This window comes from Canis lupus, chromosome 23 (assembly GCF_003254725.2).
Source record: "Canis lupus dingo isolate Sandy chromosome 23, ASM325472v2, whole genome shotgun sequence".
In the NCBI taxonomy this organism is placed as follows: Eukaryota; Metazoa; Chordata; class Mammalia; order Carnivora; family Canidae; genus Canis; species Canis lupus.
Window position 1 is genome coordinate 25,670,014 of NC_064265.1, and position 18,445 is coordinate 25,688,458.

The window sequence follows — 18,445 nt, forward strand, 5'->3', positions numbered from 1 at the left end:
AAACACCAATAAAGTATCATTTTCACTTTTCATATTAGAAAATTAAAAATAAATGAGCCAGAAATGAATAAGTCTCGGAGATCTGTATAGTGCCCACAGGTAATAATAATATATTAATTAATATGTCTTAAAAATTTGCTAAGAGGGTAGATCTTATTTTAAGTGTTTTTATCACAAAATGTAAAACAACTGTGGAAGGAGCCTCGGTGTCCATTGAAAGATGAATGGATAAAGAAGATGTGGTTTATGTATACAATGGAATATTACTCAGCGATTAGAAATGACAAATACCCACCATTTGCTTCAACGTGGATGGAACTGGAGGATATTATGCTGAGTGAAATAAGTCAATCGGAGAAGGACAAACATTATATGTTCTTATTCATTTGGGGAATATAAATAATAGTGAAAGGGAATAGAAGGGAAGGGAGAAGAAATGGGTAGGAAATATCAGAAAGGGAGACAGAACATAAAGACTCCTAACTCTGGGAAACGAACTAGGGGTGGTGGAAGGGGAGGAGGGTGGGAAGTGAGGATGAATGGGTGACGGGCACTGAGGGGGGCACTTGACGGGATGAGCACTGGGTGTTATTCTGTATGTTGGCAAATTGAACACCAAAAAAAAATAAATTTATTATTTAAAAAAAAAGTAAAACAATTACCAATAATAATAAGGAGGGAGAGAGAAAACTTTTGGAGGTGGTGGATATATTTATGGCATAGATTGTGGTGATGGTTTCACAGATGCTGACTTACTCAAACTCATTAAGTTGTACACATTAAATATGCGCAGCTGTTTGTTTATCAGTTATACCTCAGTAAAGTGGTTTAGGATGAATGAATGAATGAATGAATGAATGAGCAAGCTAGCACTGGTGAAGGTGCATGAATACCCTTAATCACCAATTGGAGGAGTATAAATTAAGACGAACTAGATAATCTTGCCAAAGAGTTCTTCCAGTTCTGTATATCCACCATGTTATTCTCCAGAGGTTTGTTTGTGTTAGTGTCATTACTTTACCCATGATCAAAAAACCAGTGCAGCTGTGAAACCTTTGGTAAAGTCCCCATTTCACTATTTAAGGCCTAAGATGCTTTTTTCTGGCTGAGCCCTTCAGCCATAATTAGCCTTGCAACTACTTTCTTAGCCATTTAGAGGCTCTTAAAGAATTAATGCATTGGGGCTGTCATTGAGCAGCAAGAGGAGTGGGAATGATCCAGAGGGGGATATACTCATGCGGGAACCCCCGGCAGTGATCAATAAATAGAAAATAGGAGACAGGCAGACACCTGGAAAGCAGGGAGCTAATACCTGCTACATCTATGGCAATGGACTTCTATTTGTGTTGCTTATCCAAATAAGGGACGAGGATGCAAAGATGACATGTGATTTCATGGATAAGAATATCTCTAGAAATCAAGAAGCCTGATTTCTTGTCTCTGCTTTACCATGGATTGCTATAATTAAGTCTTTAAAAGCAAGTGCCTAGGTATTTTAGTGGTAGATTTTCCATTACGTGTGTGGATAATATTCACTGTGCTCTGATTTTACTTACTTGCAAATTTCTTTTTAAAAATGGGAATTGACATTTTCTTATTCATTCAACTTTTAAGCTCAGAACGACAATTTAACACTCAAATCTCGTTCCAATTTTGTCCTTAAATAACCAGAAATTGCTGCTATAAAAAAAATAAGTATGTCTAATTTGTGACCAGTCTTCAGAAGGACCTATCAATTTATTTAGGAATCTGTAACTACTAAAATGCCCAACTGAGTAGTCATGGAACAGAATTTCATAGTTTTTAAATATTGCAGTTGCTTATATTAAGAGTAGAATCACATACCTTCTTTATTCCAGAACGTTCATGGATTTCCTGTTTTGAAAATGACACAACATAATTTCTCAAAATGTGTAATTCTTTATTCTCTACAGAGAAATAATGGCACTTGAGCTGTCAGTAATGCCTCAAGAGCATGTGTCACTTGATCAAGCGGTGCCTTTTTACAGGCTCCACTGTAGATTTCTTAACTCATGTAAGCAATTTCATATCACCAAAATTTTAAAGATAGAAGATACCAAGTTTAGTTCTTGATCTCTCAGTTTACCTGATGAGTAAGTGATCTGTGCTCCATGCTAACTGTCCCAGCTTTCCACTGCCCCCCCTGCCAGAGCTTAGTTTAAACAATTCATATCATTAATGAAAGATTCTAGAATTATAATTCTAGTAGGTAAGCCCTCTGCAGAAGGCCCCTTGTCAGGAACCCTGCATGAGATTTAAGAGGAAACCAGGCACCAGGATAGGAAGATTCAACTAAGGAAGGTACCATGAGCTCTAAAGTTACATACATCCCACATTCCTCAGCTGGGCTCCACATGGCTGAAGACTGATGGCATCCAATCAAGTCTTACCCCTAGAATGCCTGATAGCTAATAATTCTGTGTCTCTCCTTGAGATCAGGATGTGTCTCAGCCCTTGGAAGGGCTCCTCTCTGAGCACGGCCTAACTAGACTATCCTGAGAAGGTGCAGGGTCCCAGGAAGCATAAGGATCCTTCCAACAATCTTGTATTAGAATATGATGCTCTTCGTGAGAACAGTGACCATATCTACCTCATTCACTACTGTTTCTTCAGTACCTGGCACAGAGAACAAATTCAAATATTAATTAAATGAATGAGTGCTTTTTACCTTCAATTATACAATAACTCATATTGATTGATGTCAGAATCCATCTTAGAATCTTCATATTCCTAGCACAGTACCTGGCACTGTTAGTAAATATTTACTTTAATAACTGAGTAAATAAATAGTGTTTTGAATACCTAAAAGGCATTATAAAATTCCCCTGGACAATTTCCATTTTATATGATCAACAAATTTTTTTTAAATTAGGCTTTATTGTATTTACTTACATAAAGAATGAGTTGTTCAGAAATATTTTCTTGCTAAAATATGATAAAGAAATAATTGCTAATAATATTCCCCAAGCTATGAAGCCAAGAAATCCATGGTTATCAGTGTTAGTAGGTAACTGGCCAATGAGAATTTCAGAGGACCCCGATTTCTCTAAATATAACTTTGTGATATTTTTGTGCTCAAATAACTTGTGCTTTAAACACATCTGAAGCACTCTTCCTGTTGTATCAGAGAGAGTTGTTAATTCCTAACCAATTTAGATAAACTGATAATACTGTATCCTAACTAGTCTTGAGTAAATAGGTCTTTCTCCTTTTCTTTTTAAATTTATGCATAATTTGAATCTATAAATCAATTTGAAAAAGAACCGGTACTTTAATATTATTGAATTATCTACTTCATGAACATAGATTATCTTGTTTAGTTAGGTCTTCCAGGTCTCTCAGAGAGACTGAGTCTCTCTCAGTTTTATAGCTTTCAGTATAGAGGTCTTATATATTTTTTTGATTAAGAGAAAATAAATTATTTCTTTTCTGTATCGAATCTATTCCCTCTTATGCCTGTATTTTTTTAATGTAACTATTTCGTTGGACTTTTCCATGGACTCCCCCCATTTCTTTATATTTACTGGCTTCCATATATCCTACCTCAAAACTCTAGTGGGTGATTCTTGTTATTTAATTGTAGCTGCGTGTGATTTTATTTTAATTACGAAGATATGTAGTGATTCTCAAAGTGAGGGAAGAGAAGAGGTGATGAGGACATTTCAGAATTATATCCTCTTTATTCTGATGCTAGGCCAAAGAATCCCTGACCCTCTGAAGACTTTGGTATCATGAACTGTAGTTACTGATAGGAGAAATTTATCTTTCAGATACATGGGTCAGGAGATAGATCAGTTGAAAACTACCACTCAAGAAACAGAAACCGCAAATAGACAAGTCTTGGGAAGTTTAATGATTTTATACACTGTGATTAATACATAATTGCTTATTATTCCTTATATTAGCTTAGCAAAATATTAATTGTGTACAGAACCAATTAGGTAGGCACCATAGTCTAGCTTATATCCAAACACACCTTAGGCCATCCTTTTTTTCCCCTAACAAGCACTACTCCTCTTGCTTCATATCACACTAACAAAAATTTATCTGCCACGTGCAAAATAGTCATAGCCTCTATAGCTGAAACGAACAAGCATTTTACCTAAAAGCCTGACTCCTAAGGAATAAGTAATAGCAAACTAACTTTTATCATTTTGTTTCATTTTTTTAAAGATTTTATTTATTCATAAGAATAAATGTCAGAGAGAGGCAGAGAGAGAAGCAGGCTCCACGCAGGGAGCCTGATGTTGGACTTGATCCCAGCACTCTGGGTTCACGCTCTGAGCTGAAGGCAGACGTTCAACCACTGAGCCACGTAGGTGTCCCAAGCCACTCAGGCGTCCCTATCATTTTGTTTTAGTAAAGACCTATAAAATCTAGAGTTCCTTGAGATGTGGAGATTGTTTGTTTTCTAAGATAATAGAAAACTCACAATATGGCAAACAAATTTAAAATTACAAATAGATGTCTTTCATTGAAGCAAATTTGCTACTCTCAACTTTAAAGATAAAAAATTCAGAAAGGCCGAAACCAATTCGTTTTATAGAATTTGAAGCCTTCAGCTCAGAGGAGTTTTAAGCAGAAGTACGTCATAAATGTTATCTCAGGTGTTAGAATCATCTTGAAAAGTACTATGTTGCAACCCTGACAACTGTTTTTGAATTTCCAAAAAAAATACTGATGTCTATAAACATGAAAGAAATAAATATGAACTGTAATCCATTGAGGGTAGGTCAATAATGTCGATTTCTAGAAAAATGACAGAGTTGTGAAGAGAATGTTATTCCTATCCAAGAACTCTTTGCACTTAAGAAAATAATTTTTAAAAAATTCTATGGCTTTATGGTGGAAAAAATGTATAGGTAGAGTGAGGTGAGAAAATGATAGAAAAGGAGACTATAATACAGAAAAGGGAGAGGGAGGAAGAATAGAGAAAAACAGAAGGATGATAAACATGGAGGAGGAAGGAGGGGCAAAAAGAACAGGGTAGAAAAGAAAAATGGAGATAAGGAGGTAGGGCAAACTGATATGCCCCTAATTTTGGAGGTGAGGTTTGGTCTATATTCCTCAAGGGCCCAGACTCCTGTACAGGCCTTTCATTTGGTCCTGTCATTTCAACAGTAAATTGAATGTAATGCAGAAGCCATTTGGCACTGCCGGTTGTAAACTCATAGAACTGAAAAGGGCCTTTCATCTAACCCTGTCTCACCCAGGCCAGGATGATGAAGCCTGTGTGTCTGAAGGTGATTTTCCCATCTCTTCTACAGTTCCAGAATTGGAGCACTTACTATTTTAAATAGAGCCTGTTAAATCATTAGAAAGGATTTCTTTTAGAACTGTTTCCTGTAACTTTTATAACTCATTTCATTTTCATAAAGGACTGCTTTCCCCTTGGCAGCTCTCATGATTATTGTAAGACTGCTCCCCAGCTTTTTAAGCCATTCTTCTTCCAGCATAATTTTCATACCTCCCCACTGTTCTGCTCCATTTTATAAACACACATCTCAATTCTGCCATAAATTAATGCCTTGCCAAAAGCTGTCTGCCATAACTCTACAGTTAGCTTCTGCAGTGTAGGCACTCACCTATTATTTCTAGTCACATGTTTATATTTACTATTAAAGATAGTATATATTTACTATACAGTTACCATATTTACTTTTGAAGGATAATTTTACAGGGTACAGAATTCTAGGCTGGCGAGTTTTTTTCTCTCAAAATTTTAGATATTTCTCTCTTCTTGCATGCATGGTTTCTAAGAAGTTGGTTATCTTTGCTCTTGCATATAGGTAAGATTTTTTTTTTCTCCTGGTTTTTTTCAAGATTTATTTCTTTATCTGTGATTTTCTGTAGTTTAAAAATGATATGACTAAGTATATTTTTCTTGGCATTTACCCTGCCTGGTGTTCTCTGAGCCTTCTGGGTCTGTGGTTTGGTGTCTGTTTTCCAGTTGGTGGTTTCTACAATCCTTTTGAAAAATTAGAACATTTCCCCCACTTCCAGTCTTTTGATATTTCCATTTTTATCCAACAAAACAAAATGGGTGTTTTATTTAAACACAAACCCAGCCATCTGAAATTTTAAAATGTACCTAAGTAACAATTGAACCAATGGACTACTTAGAAAATGTGTGGGAAAAACGTTGATGTTATTGCTATAATCAGAGGCAAATGTATAGCTTTAAATGCTTTTATTGGGAAAGAGGGGGAATGAATGAGAGAATGAGTGGATGAATGAATGAATGAACCAAGAATTTGACCTTTGGAAACATAGAAAGGTAATAACAAGAAAAATATAAATCAGAATATAGAGAAAAATAATTACAGATAAATTGAAAACTCTGACAAAAATACAAACAAGCATATAACAAAATTTTTTTTGCAAAAGGAGTAAAATATTATATATTTAATATCAGACCTAAAAAATAAACCCATAGATAGAAAGGAAAAAGCCTAGGGTGGTGTCAAAGTTTGGATATTAGAAGAAGAAAATCTCCACAATTGTGGAAAGTTATTACAAGGTGGTCATGTGATAATGGTTTGGTTTTTTGGGTTGTTTTTTTTTAAGCTTTATAAAAGTTTTAGAAGTTGAATAAAAACAGCTCATGGCTGTAGCAGTTAAGGCATTGGAAACGCTAGAAGCTCTGGTTAGAAAGCCAGACTGCAAGGGATCAGTTGGGTAGGAAGAGGCAGCAAGAGTCACTCATTTTTAGATTTTTAGAAACTGAACCAAAGGGGCCCAACAGTGAACCTAGGTTGGGTTCTGATGCAAGTGGGTTTTTTGTTTGTTTGTTTGTTTTTTAAAGATTTTATTTATTTATTCATGAGAGACTACACAGAGAGAGCAAGAGCGGCAGAGACATGGGCAGAGGGAGAAGCAGGCTCCATGCAGGGAGCCCGATGTGGGACTCGATCCCGGGACTCCAGGATCACACCCTGAGCCAAAGGCAGGTGCTAAACCTCTGAGCCACCCAGGGATCCCTTGATACAAGTGTTTTGAAGATTCTTGAATCTTGAGAAAAGTGCCCCATTGCTAAATACGGTTGTGCCAAAAGTAAGGTCTTGATAACAATCTCAAAACAATCCCTCCCATTTGGTACTATTTTTATTGTTATTTAATAATAGTATGTATTAGTAATAATGAAAGATTTTGATGATACAAAATTATTCATTAGATTTATTTAATGTCTTGTTAACTCCAGAGTCCTCTATTTATTTCAATACTGTTTACACATTGCACTCCATTGTTAATCCAACCCAGTACTCGATGTCCATCGGATCTCTGACAACTGCATTAATTTTCATTAATTTAGCACACATTACATAATAGCCAATCATAATTGTGGCAAATTGATTAGGAATTCTTTTTTTTTTTAATTTTTTTTTAATTTTTATTTATTTATGATAGTCACAGAGAGAGAGAGAGGCAGAGACACAGGCAGAGAGAGAAGCAGGCTCCATGCACCGGGAGCCCGACGTGGGATTTGATCCCGGGTCTCCAGGATCGCGCCCTGGGCCAAAGGCAGGCGCCAAACCGCTGCGCCACCCAGGGATCCCAGGAATTCTTATAAAGAATGCCGCTACTGACATTTAAGATCTGTGTTAGCTATCTTTGGCCAAAAAAATTGTCATCTAGCAGAGAAAAACTATAGACAGCATACTTTCCCCAGAAGTATATGGTTTACAGTTGTTTATATCTGAAAAGATATAGAGTCATCTTCAGTAGTTGTTTTGAAAAGAAAATATTCTTCTGGAAGCAATGGGTAGTGGATGAGAGGGAAGCTGGTTGAAAACAAAAAATATTCAAAAAAGGAAAACAGTGTTCATCCCCTTTTAAGAGCTATTCAGATGAAAAATTGCTCGGCATGAGCTTGATCTATATGTTTTTTCGTGGTTATTAGTAGCAATGAAGATGCATTAACCATATTCTCTTGATAATGCTTCAGCAGTTTCTTAGTACTTTTATCAACATATAAATTTCACAACTGGCAGTGTGGGAATTTGACTAGTACATTTTTGTTTATAAAAAAGGGTAACAACATTATAACTTCTTCATATCTGTGAATTATGAATCTTGACTTGCAAACAAGTAAAACTAAAATGTAGTAGAACTTCAATATCATGATAGCTCTTCTTCCTACTGCCGTGCAGAAGAAATAGGAATGCATGCAGGCTGCTGAGTAGAATACAATGCCAGAGGTGAATGCCTTCTTAATCCACAATTTATGAGTTCTTTTCATTTCATTCATTCTTTTTTCAATAAACTTGTATGAGTGCCTTCTCTGTTGCAAGCTGTAGTGTCTGTAAATTGAGAATGCTGTACTTCATTAGGAAGCAGCTGGAAACTGGAAGTAAGTGGTGCATAATCACTATATATCCTTATCTCCATTAAGAAACATTAATTTTAATAATTTTTGGAAGGGCCTTAAATAGTTCAGTTCTTTAAAGATAAAACATGATGCAAAAAATCATTTGAAAAATGATTTTTTCACATTTCATTGAGTTGTAAATGAATAGATCTTCCTCTCATAAAACTGAATTCCAGGTTTTAAATTTGCCTTGTCTCCAAAGTAATGTCAGTCTCAAATACCTAGCCTGTAATATTAGCTAGTACCATTAGAGAAAAACTTTATGAAAGAAAGAAGCATAGTGTTCTTTTTATTAAAGAACTGTGGATCAGTTCCATCTTAGAGCCATATCTAGCAATGCCAAGGATACAGCTGTTATATAAGGTATAGGAGAATTACTGCACAAGAGCTGCTAGGGAGATCTGAGAGAAGGAAATGATAGTAAAATTCAAGTTAACTCCAATCAAGTAAACGCATTCCTCAGACTTGATTTTCAGTTTGTCCTTTTCTGGGGGAAAAAAAGGAAGAAAAAGAAGAAGCAAAATATGAGAAAATAAGCTTCTGATAATGATGGGGCAATATAAATACAAACTTTGGTATTGTCATGGAATTGGACTGCCTTCTACAACTAAAATAATTTATAATCATAACTGGTATTCAAGATAATATCCCTGAGATATTTCAAGATGATGAATCATCTGGGAGGTAATCATGCAGTAGTCCTTCCATAGTCATGTTTACGTGGTATCCTCCATTTGCCACAGGTGCTGGCCAACCATGGCAGCCGAGTGAGGAAGTGTGTGACAGGAGAGGTGGTTAAGGGAGGTCACTGCTGTTGAGGGTAGGATAAAATAAGAGTGGGCCGTTGTCTCTGCAACATTGAGATCACTGGGGACTTGGCGGAGTGGTTTCTGAGCAATGGCAAGAAGACCACAACCAGGTCATAGTTGGCCTAGGACTGAAGGACCAGAAGTAGCACATAAGACAGCTTTTTGAAAAAAATATGTTGTGAGGAGGGAGAGAAGTGGGACAGTGACTCGAAAGGAATGAGAGAGGGATCCCTGGGTGGTGCAGCGGTTTAGCGCCTGCCTTTGGCCCAGGGCGCGATCCTGGAGACCCGGGATCGAATCCCACATCAGGCTCCCGGTGCATGGAGCCTGCTTCTCCCTCTGCCTGTGTCTCTGCCTCTCCCTCTGCCTGTGTCTCTGCCTCTCTCTCTCTCTCTCTCTCTCTCTCTCTCTGTGACTGTCATAAATAAATAAAATAAATAAAAAATTAAAAAAAAAAGAATGAGAGTTCAAAGGCTAAGTTTGCATGGGTATGTCCATGCATGTATATGCACAAGCTCAAGACACACACACGCACCATGGTTGTATGCTAATGGGAATACACATAAAGAAGGAGAAAATGATGATGCAGGAGAGGGAGGGGCCAGAGCAGCAGTCTCAAAAGGACAGAGGATGGGATCCAGGGCTATGGCTAGGAGTAGAGACTCTTCACTGTAAAGTAGAAAGACAGACTACAGGTAGATGCAGCTGCCTTTTAACAAATATCTATAAAGCACCTGTTACGTGGTAGTCAATGGCAGTATATAGCAGAGAGACAAAAATCCTGTCTTATGAAATTTTCAAACAGGGATTGGAGGAGATGGTCAATAATAACCAATCAAGTAAAATATGTAGTACATCAGATGATTCAAAGTGCCATCAAGGAAAGTAAAGCAGGGTGGTGGGGTAGGGCCTATGGACAGCCAGGGCTGGTCAGAGTGCTGAAGGTGGATTACAATTCTCCGGTACTGGGCAACTCTAGGTAATTTTGATTGAATTGATCTCGTGACTCTTAGACACATTTATTTTTCAAAATCAGATTAAATGTGGCCTGGTACCCACACACTAGGGCTTGTGAGAAGTCTACTGTCCACTCCATTTCATACATGCCGCCTTCTGTGAGTACCTCAAGGCGGGCCCAGCCCTGTACCTCTTCTTTAGAATCCTCATCACAGGTTTTAGCTTTGCTTTATTAAAGTGATGATTTCATATATTCCTTCCCTATAAGACTGGAAACTCCAAGAGAATAACTATGTCCTGGACAGTTGTATTCCTAGAACCTAACACAGTGTTAGCACAACATAGGTCCCATTCATTGAATAAATGAATGAAAAGTAAAAAGACTATTTTCCATAAGCCACCTCTTGAAGAATTTTGTTGTTTTAGTATATTATGATCTCTTTTGAGTTCTCACTTTTCATTTTGTATAGCTGATCTGGTAAATGGCCTTTTTCAAAGCAGGTGATTTATGTTTTTATACAAATGAATATGTGAAATAGAGTTGTCCTCTAACTTAAGTGATGTTTCTCTACCTTTTTTTTTTTTTTTTCTTACAGGACCAATGCCAAAGGTGCTCCTCTGAATATAAATAAGGTCTCTAATAGCCTGATTAATTTTGGAAGAAAGTTGATTTCTCCAGCAATGACCACCCCAAGCAGTGCAAGTGGCCCTGTACCAGCAGGTGGTGGTGGCAGCTCTTCCACTACTGTGGTCTCCACCAGGACCTTAGCAGAGGTCCCCAGGCATCATTTGCAACAACAGCAGCAGCAACAACAGCAGAGACTGATGAAGTCAGAAAGCATGCCTGTGCAATTGAACAAAGGTAAGGGAAAAATACCAATAAATCTGAAGAAAACACTTGCGGTGTAACCTGGGATTTCCTCACCTGTCTTTGAGGAACCAACCTCCTAGAGACAGAAATCAATGCAAAACTTAATTGTAAAAAATCTGTTATGTTAGATCCTTTTTTAAGTTGGAATATCAGATACTATATTGTTCTTAATAACATTTTTTGAAGTAATTTGTTCAGGTATTTCTTTAACATTTCAATCCTAATGTATTTGCATTTGAGTCCTGTGGACGCCTGTAGTGTGTGGCACAAACTATCACAACACAGAACTTGAAAGCGGTTAACTGTGATCCTGCTAACTCTTGTATGATGGTGCTTCTGGCTAGAAGAGAATTGGAAATGGGAAGTTCCAACAGCATGGGCTTTCGTAGTTGTAGCATTTCTCCATGCCATGCCATTGGATATTGGCAGAAGCGTGCCCCTAGGCTTGCAGCCACTCATCTATCTGCTTTACCCCAGAGGAGGATCAGACCCTTGTAGGGGCAAGCGGTAGGGAAGAAAAGCTAAACAGAACCACAAGCGGCCAAAGTCTGTGAGTCCCTGCACTAAGATTTAGGTCTGTAGGTCAGAGCAGAGAGACGTGGGAGATTGTGTCATCTAGAGCTGTCGTTTGAGGAGTGAGGGCTATGTTGGCAGTGCTGAGAGTGGCCATTGCTGCCCAGCCTCACCTAAGCACATTTTGTGTGTCATAGCCTTTGCGGTACTTCATTTCCCACATGTATTTTACTCATAAGAGAGCCCTTCAAGTTCTTAGAACCTTTATGATCCTATTTTCCCCAATTTGCAGAGACCTATATATTAAGTACCCCTATTCATAGCAGATTAGAAACAGCTGCATTTATTTTTAGTGGTGGGACTCTGCTATCTATACTATAGAAGCAAGAAATAGTAACATCATGGCAGAAAATCTACAAAATTCAATCCTAAGACCCCACAAAGCAGAGAGTCTGTGGCTATTTAGTGTCAGCACAAATACCCTGACCCATGCCTCATTCATGTCTTAAAGGGACCCTTGTTGTAGCCATGTTCAGTCACTGGTGTTGATAATAACCATATTAATATTAGATTGGTAAAAAGACCTCAAACCATATTTCATATACTCTGTGTAAGAAGATTGCATCCAAAACTATTAATTTTAAATTCTTGGCATTTAAACTGATAAGCTTAAATTAAATGGACTTTATTCCTCAATGGTGCAAATAATGAGTATTATTCAATAACAAGCGTACCTTTATTATCCCATTCCATGGTGTTCTCTATCAATACCTATATGAAGTATTAGACTGTATATAGTTAGTATATAAGTTTCAGTAGAATATTCAGTTTGCCTTACACAAGAATATCTCATTTAAAACTACATTCTTTTCTTTTTAATGTAAAGTTATCACACATGACTTAAAGAAAAGAGGACTTCAAATCACTAACACATTGTAAATGTATTTTAATGCCAGGAGACATGCCCACTTTCAGAATGGAAATGAATGTTATTTTATATATTTCTTAATGTACTGTTTTATTGTTCTAACCAAATATGATTTCAGTATTGCTTTGATAACAAACCATAGTCAGTAGTAATTCTAACTGATGGCAGGCAAATGAGTCAGAGAATCTCTTAATGCTATAGCTTAAATTTTCTGAGGAACCAAGCCAAATGACAGTACAAGTATAAAGTTGTATCTCTAAGGAAATGTCAAGTATTAATATCACAGTAAGTGAGAAAGGAAGTGCATGAGGATGGAACAATTGATGAAAACGAAGTCCCCAGTTGAAAGGAGACAGCAGAGCACTTAAGCAAAGTATTTGGAACATGAGTATCACTAGGGCATTTTGTAACTGATCCCTGTGCTGAGAGAAAGTCTCCTTGTTTGGCAACTCTTCTTTTTATTTCTGGTTCATTCTTCTCATGTCAATCATGAAAAGCTTGTCTACCTTCATCTCAAGGATAACTGTTCCTGCTAATGCCCCTCCCTGCATTAAAGTTTGAATGAAACAGAGTAAAAGGCAAAAAGAACAGTTGGCACAAGTAGAAGTCAGTGTAGGCTGCTGCTCTTCTCTCATTGACTCACTCACAAAATATTTAACTGTAAGCACAGTCCTGAACCATTCTGACCACTTGTTTCCTCACCCTGAAGTAAAAGGTTTGGACTTCTCTCAGGGAAGCCTCCCAGCTCCAAACAGCTATCAAGATGGATTTGTTAACTCTACAAGGAAAAATACTTCTCCAGCATTGGGTCTTTATGCTGGTGTTTCCTACAAGTATCCTGCTGTGCTGTGACAGTGACAAATCTGCAAGTGCATCACCTGATCCCAGAGATTGGTGAGCACAATCTGTAGCCTGTCGGGAGGCTTGTGTTGGAATGTGGCTTCTGACTGTCTCAGAACACTCTTCTGAGGTTCAAAGGTGCCTACCTGGTGCCTTTGAGGAGAAAGAACATATTAGCCTTTTTAGTGTACTCTGCTGGAAAATTTGGAAGTTGCTTTGAAAAATGATTGTTTCTAAAAATGGAAATAGCTTAGAATAGAATCTTCTTAGGTTAGTTAACTCCTGGTTATTTGTGATTATATAAGGGAATGGTTGTATGGAAAACCCAAAATTCACATGTATGGTGCTGGAAACGCAAACTGTAGTTTATATATGTGTTGGGAGCAGGGTTGTGAAAGAAAGAAGAGGGAGCACAAATGTTCCTCCATAATTTTCTGGTGGTATTTAATATTAAAACAAGTTTTCAATCTCTAAATATACACTAATAGGTGATCCAGAAGCAGCAGAGAAAAGTAGCTGCTTTTTCAATTTCAATTCAAAATAGAATTGAAAATATCCTTCAAATATATTTTTTTTCCTTCAAATATATATAAAGTAGACACTCCATTTATCGGTGAACAGAGAGTTAACGATATTATGAAAATTCAGGAACCTGATAAATTCCACTAAAAGCTGCTTATTGCTGTTTGGAGTATGTACCTATTTATAGATTTTATTTCAGTCACAGGAGATACAGATATGTATGTGAGTGTGTGTGTGTGTGTGTGTGTGTATCTCAAAATATGTGTACTGTTAATTGATGGGGACAATATGATTACAACCCAGTAATTTCCAGATGAGCTGGCTGTGCTGTCAATTACAATTAGAGCAAGTGGTCAAGGCACTGAGGGTGTGATACATAAATCGGAAATTGATTTTTTACTATTGTAAAAGCGACAAAGGAAGGAAGTCTATTAATCCTACATTATCAAATATGGAAAATACAGTATCTTTTAAGAAGGCTTGGTTTTTAGTTTGTTAATTTCAAAGTAGGCTAGGCCTTCAGATGCTGAGAGGCTTATTCTGTTGACAGTGACTGTGCCTGATGTTGAACTTGGTCATCCTGAAGGAAATCTGAGAACAGAAAGTCTTCCTTGTCAATGGGAGTGTACCTCAAGTTCCTCACAGAATTTCCAGTTGTGCTCCTTATCCTTTCTTTCCTGTACTTTTAAAATGCACTCCCTTTCTCCCCATTTCCTTCGAAGTCGAACATTTCTTTTTGAGCATTTACCATAGGTCCAATTTGTGAATGAAATCTTGCCTATAATAAGTATATCAAGTTTAAAGGGTGTGCAGTTCACAGATTTATTTTTATATGTTGACATTTGTAAGCACATGTGGTAACTCACTAAATCTTTTCAATACTTTACGATGAAATTAGAGCTTGTTTAGGTATTTATCTTATCATTGAAGAAATTGTTTTCAAGTTTAATTAAAAATAACTTCTGTTACAGGAGAAAATCCGTTTCAAAAGAATGCCTATTTAATAAATGCATATAACTTATTTTTGGGTTAAGAGTTTTTTTAAAGAAAGAAAATGTCATACCACACTACTGTTTCTAGCATAATGAAATCTCAGCAGGATCTTTTGATCGCTCAATTTTTCCTCTGCTTTAGACTAGGGGCAACTTGTTTTTTGTTTTGTTTTGTTTTGTTAAAGAAAAACACGCACAAAACTTTTTAGGGAACACTTTTTAAAAATTATTGCCTTTAAAAAATACTTTATATTAACTTTTCTGAGATTGTATTTTGTTTTGCTGTACTTTTAGTAATTAGATTGATGAAAGCATTAAGTATGAAAAAAGTAAAGTTGATTTTTTTTTCCTTTTTATGAAATCTAATTATTTTTTCTTATGAAATCCAGGCGATGTAGTTACAGGAAGCGATGCTCAGGTTTCTGTTCCCGTCCAGACTCTAACTGACCTCCAAGGTACAGTTACCATGGCAACGTAGTTTATCTCTTTGCCTGCAGTATTCTCATTGCCTACTCCAAAATTCCATTTTTCTTTTTGCCCACCCTCCATTCATACTCTTGATCAGTTCACTACCATTGTTCAGCCACTGAGTGGCACTGTTGTTCAGAACAAAAGTCCCCTCTCATGTCATCTGGTGATGCCAAATCTGGCTGTGATGTGGGTTTTCTATGAAGTTTGCACCAGTCTCTTTCCTTTCAAAATACGGTCACTCTATATTTTGTGGTTATTTTAACACTACATTTTATTTGGAAGGTCAGACTGAGGTGTTCTTTTTGTTGCATAGGTGCTCTGTGACAGTATTTAACAAATCAATTCTAAGAGATGCCTTACATGCTATTCGTATGCATGTTATTAATTAGCCAGAAATACTTACTATATTTTACCTAAAAGAATTACAACTTGACTTTGAAAGAATTGTTTAAATACAAGCTTTGTATTTAAAAAAAAAAAAGTACAGGCTTTGTATTATGAATCATATTAACAGAATCAAAGTCCAGTGCGACAGATCTCTGTGTATAGTAATTGGCAATGATTTAAAATAAAAAGATCACATTTAGATACCATACCATTTGTTAAAAATCTAGACAAAAGGTTTCAGGAGTACAAAATAATAGTAATTCAATTGAGCACCTCCTGTGTACATTTTTAAATGTATAAATATTAAAGTTGCTGCATTAATCTTCTATTATATAATCTTTCAGATAAATATGTTATAGAGAGCATTTCTGTATTAAGGGGAAGTCTAGACTAAGAATTTCCCATTCAAATTCAGATTTAAAAGATAGCAGTATTAATTAAAATTCACAACCACACTTTCCTTAATTTAAAATATTCACATAATATAATCATGCTACTAGTATTAAAATACTGTTCTAGGGACACATGGGTGGCTCAGTCAGGTAAGTGTCTGTCTTCAGCTCAGGTCATGATCCCAGGGTTCTGGGATCAAGCCCTCTGTTGGGCTCCCTGCTCAGCAAGGAGTCTGCTCCCCCCTCCTACTTGTGCCTTTGCTTGCACATGCGTGCTCTCTCTCTCTCTCAAATAAAATGAATGAAATCTTTTTTAAAAAATAAAAAACTAGTAATGATATCTTCATAATATCTGTGCTTTTTAATAAATTAACAGAAAATAATACATTGTGATTAGGAGGATGAGTGGTATATTAGCTTAACTTCTTTAAAAAAAAATACTGTGGGGCAGCCCAGGTGGCTCAGCCGTTCAGCACTGCCTTCAGCCCAGGGCCTAATCTTGGAGACCTGGGATCAAGTTCCACGTCGGGCTCCCTGCATGGAGTCTGCTTCTCCCTCTGCCTCTCTGCCTCTCTCTCTCTGTGTCTCTCATGAATAAATAAATAAAATCCTTTAAAAAATACTGTGGCAATAGAAGCATATGATCTTTCTTCTATATAGAGTTATTTTTCACAGGTACTGTTTCTGGCTATATTCAGGTAATTGAGCCAGTTGACCTTTAAGGTTTTTTTTTTTTTTTTTTTTTTTTTTATTTATTTATGATAGTCACAGAGAGAGAGAGAGAGAGAGAGAGAGAGGCAGAGACATAGGCAGAGGGAGAAGCAGGCTCCATGCACCGGGAGCCTGACGTGGGATTCGATCCTGAGTCTCCAGGATCCCGCCCTGGGCCAAAGGCAGGCGCCAAACCGCTGCGCCACCCAGGGATCCCACCTTTAAGGGTTTTTTGAGCCTGGGAATTCGATGAAGAGCTGCTGTTTACTCTTTTGCTGTCTAAGAGATCTATATAATAAAGGGATACATTAGGGTAGACAAAAGAAAAGACAATCTCCAGATGATTTCTCTTAAATCTTGTCTGTTATTATGCTTAAATGAATATTACTGTGATCATCTGATAAGAATTCACAGGACTTCAATTTGCTTCCTAAAATTAAAATCTGAGTTCCCCAAGGAGTGCCTGGGTGGCTCAATTGGTTTAGTGTCTGCCTTTGGCTTAGGTCATGATCTTAGGGTCTTGAGATCCAGCCCCATGTTGTGCTCGCTGCTCAGCCAGGAGTCTGTCTCTCCTTCTGCCTCTCTACCTGTGCAAACAAATAAAAAAATCTTTAAAAAAAATCTGAGCCCCCTCCCCAGGCAACTTTTAATGGTTTTTTGGCATCTCAGTTTGCTAACTTTTAAAAGTTAGTTTACTACAAAGTAGATCTTTGGTTATGGAATCTCAGTTTATATCTATGGAAGGAGAAAGCTAAAGACTGGCTTACTCTGACTTATGCTTCTCTGCTCTTGCTCCATCCATTTTTTTTTCCTACAGACCAGAGCCACAGGAACAATTGCTTTTATAATAACATCTTAAAGAGGGATGTTATATTTTTTTGTTCAGATCACTTGTGTCATATAGGTAGAATCATCTTATTCATTTATTCACCAGGCATTTTTTGGTGCTTACTGTGTGCCAGACTCTATTCTCATTGGTCCCTGGTTTTCCTTTCAGCATTCTCAGGTTGCTTGGGCCTCAGCCTGTGCATTAGATGACCCAGGCAGGCATACTGTCAGGAACCACCTCTTTTTCTAGATACCCAGTTCAGAATTCCTCCTGCCTGCCATGCCTGACAGAGATTGTATCAGCCTGATAGGGAAGGCTCCAGCTGCTTTATGAGTCATGAAGCCCAAGTAAAAAGCTTCAATCTGTGGTGATAATTGTGACAATGATGATAAGAAAATGAGACAATACCTCTCTAATTTGGAGAAGTCACTCTGTGTTTTCCTCAATACACTTCCTGCAGAGTGTCAGAAAGGAAGGGGAAGTAAAAGTCAACCAAAATAGTTAGTAGTGGCAACAAAAAACTTTCTAACAATCTATGCTTAATAGGACCAGCAATATCAAAAGTTGGGAGAACTTCATCAGGGGTACCACACCCGTTATAGCCTCCCGTTATAATATTTTAAGAGTAGATAGACTTGTAAGGGAAATAAAACTATCATTTAGACTCCAGTATCTTTTTTTCAAAGTAATGGAGTATATTTCAAGAAATGAAGTAAATATCAATACTTCCAGTGATTCTTTGATTATATTTTTTCATGAGATTATGTATTTGTATCTTTCCTTTTAAACGTAAAATTGTATAGGCTTTTTTTTTTTTTTAAGAAAAACACTGAC

At 37.0% G+C, this 18,445-nt stretch overlaps 1 protein-coding gene across 19 annotated transcripts in view; it reads left to right on the forward strand.

Annotated features, from left to right (window-relative positions):
- The window catches only part of TBC1D5 (TBC1 domain family member 5), a 544,381-nt gene that overhangs the window by 462,494 nt on the left and 63,442 nt on the right, over nucleotides 1-18,445 (forward strand). For 17 of the 19 annotated variants that reach the window (XM_049100069.1, XM_049100071.1, XM_049100072.1 and 14 more), the window contains 2 exons: nucleotides 10,752-11,017; nucleotides 15,211-15,276. In XM_049100069.1, coding sequence (XP_048956026.1) covers nucleotides 10,752-11,017; nucleotides 15,211-15,276 — 332 coding nt within the window. The remainder of the gene's footprint in view (nucleotides 1-10,751; nucleotides 11,018-15,210; nucleotides 15,277-18,445) is intronic. The other 2 variants (XM_049100078.1, XM_049100083.1) reach the window with 1 other exon arrangement.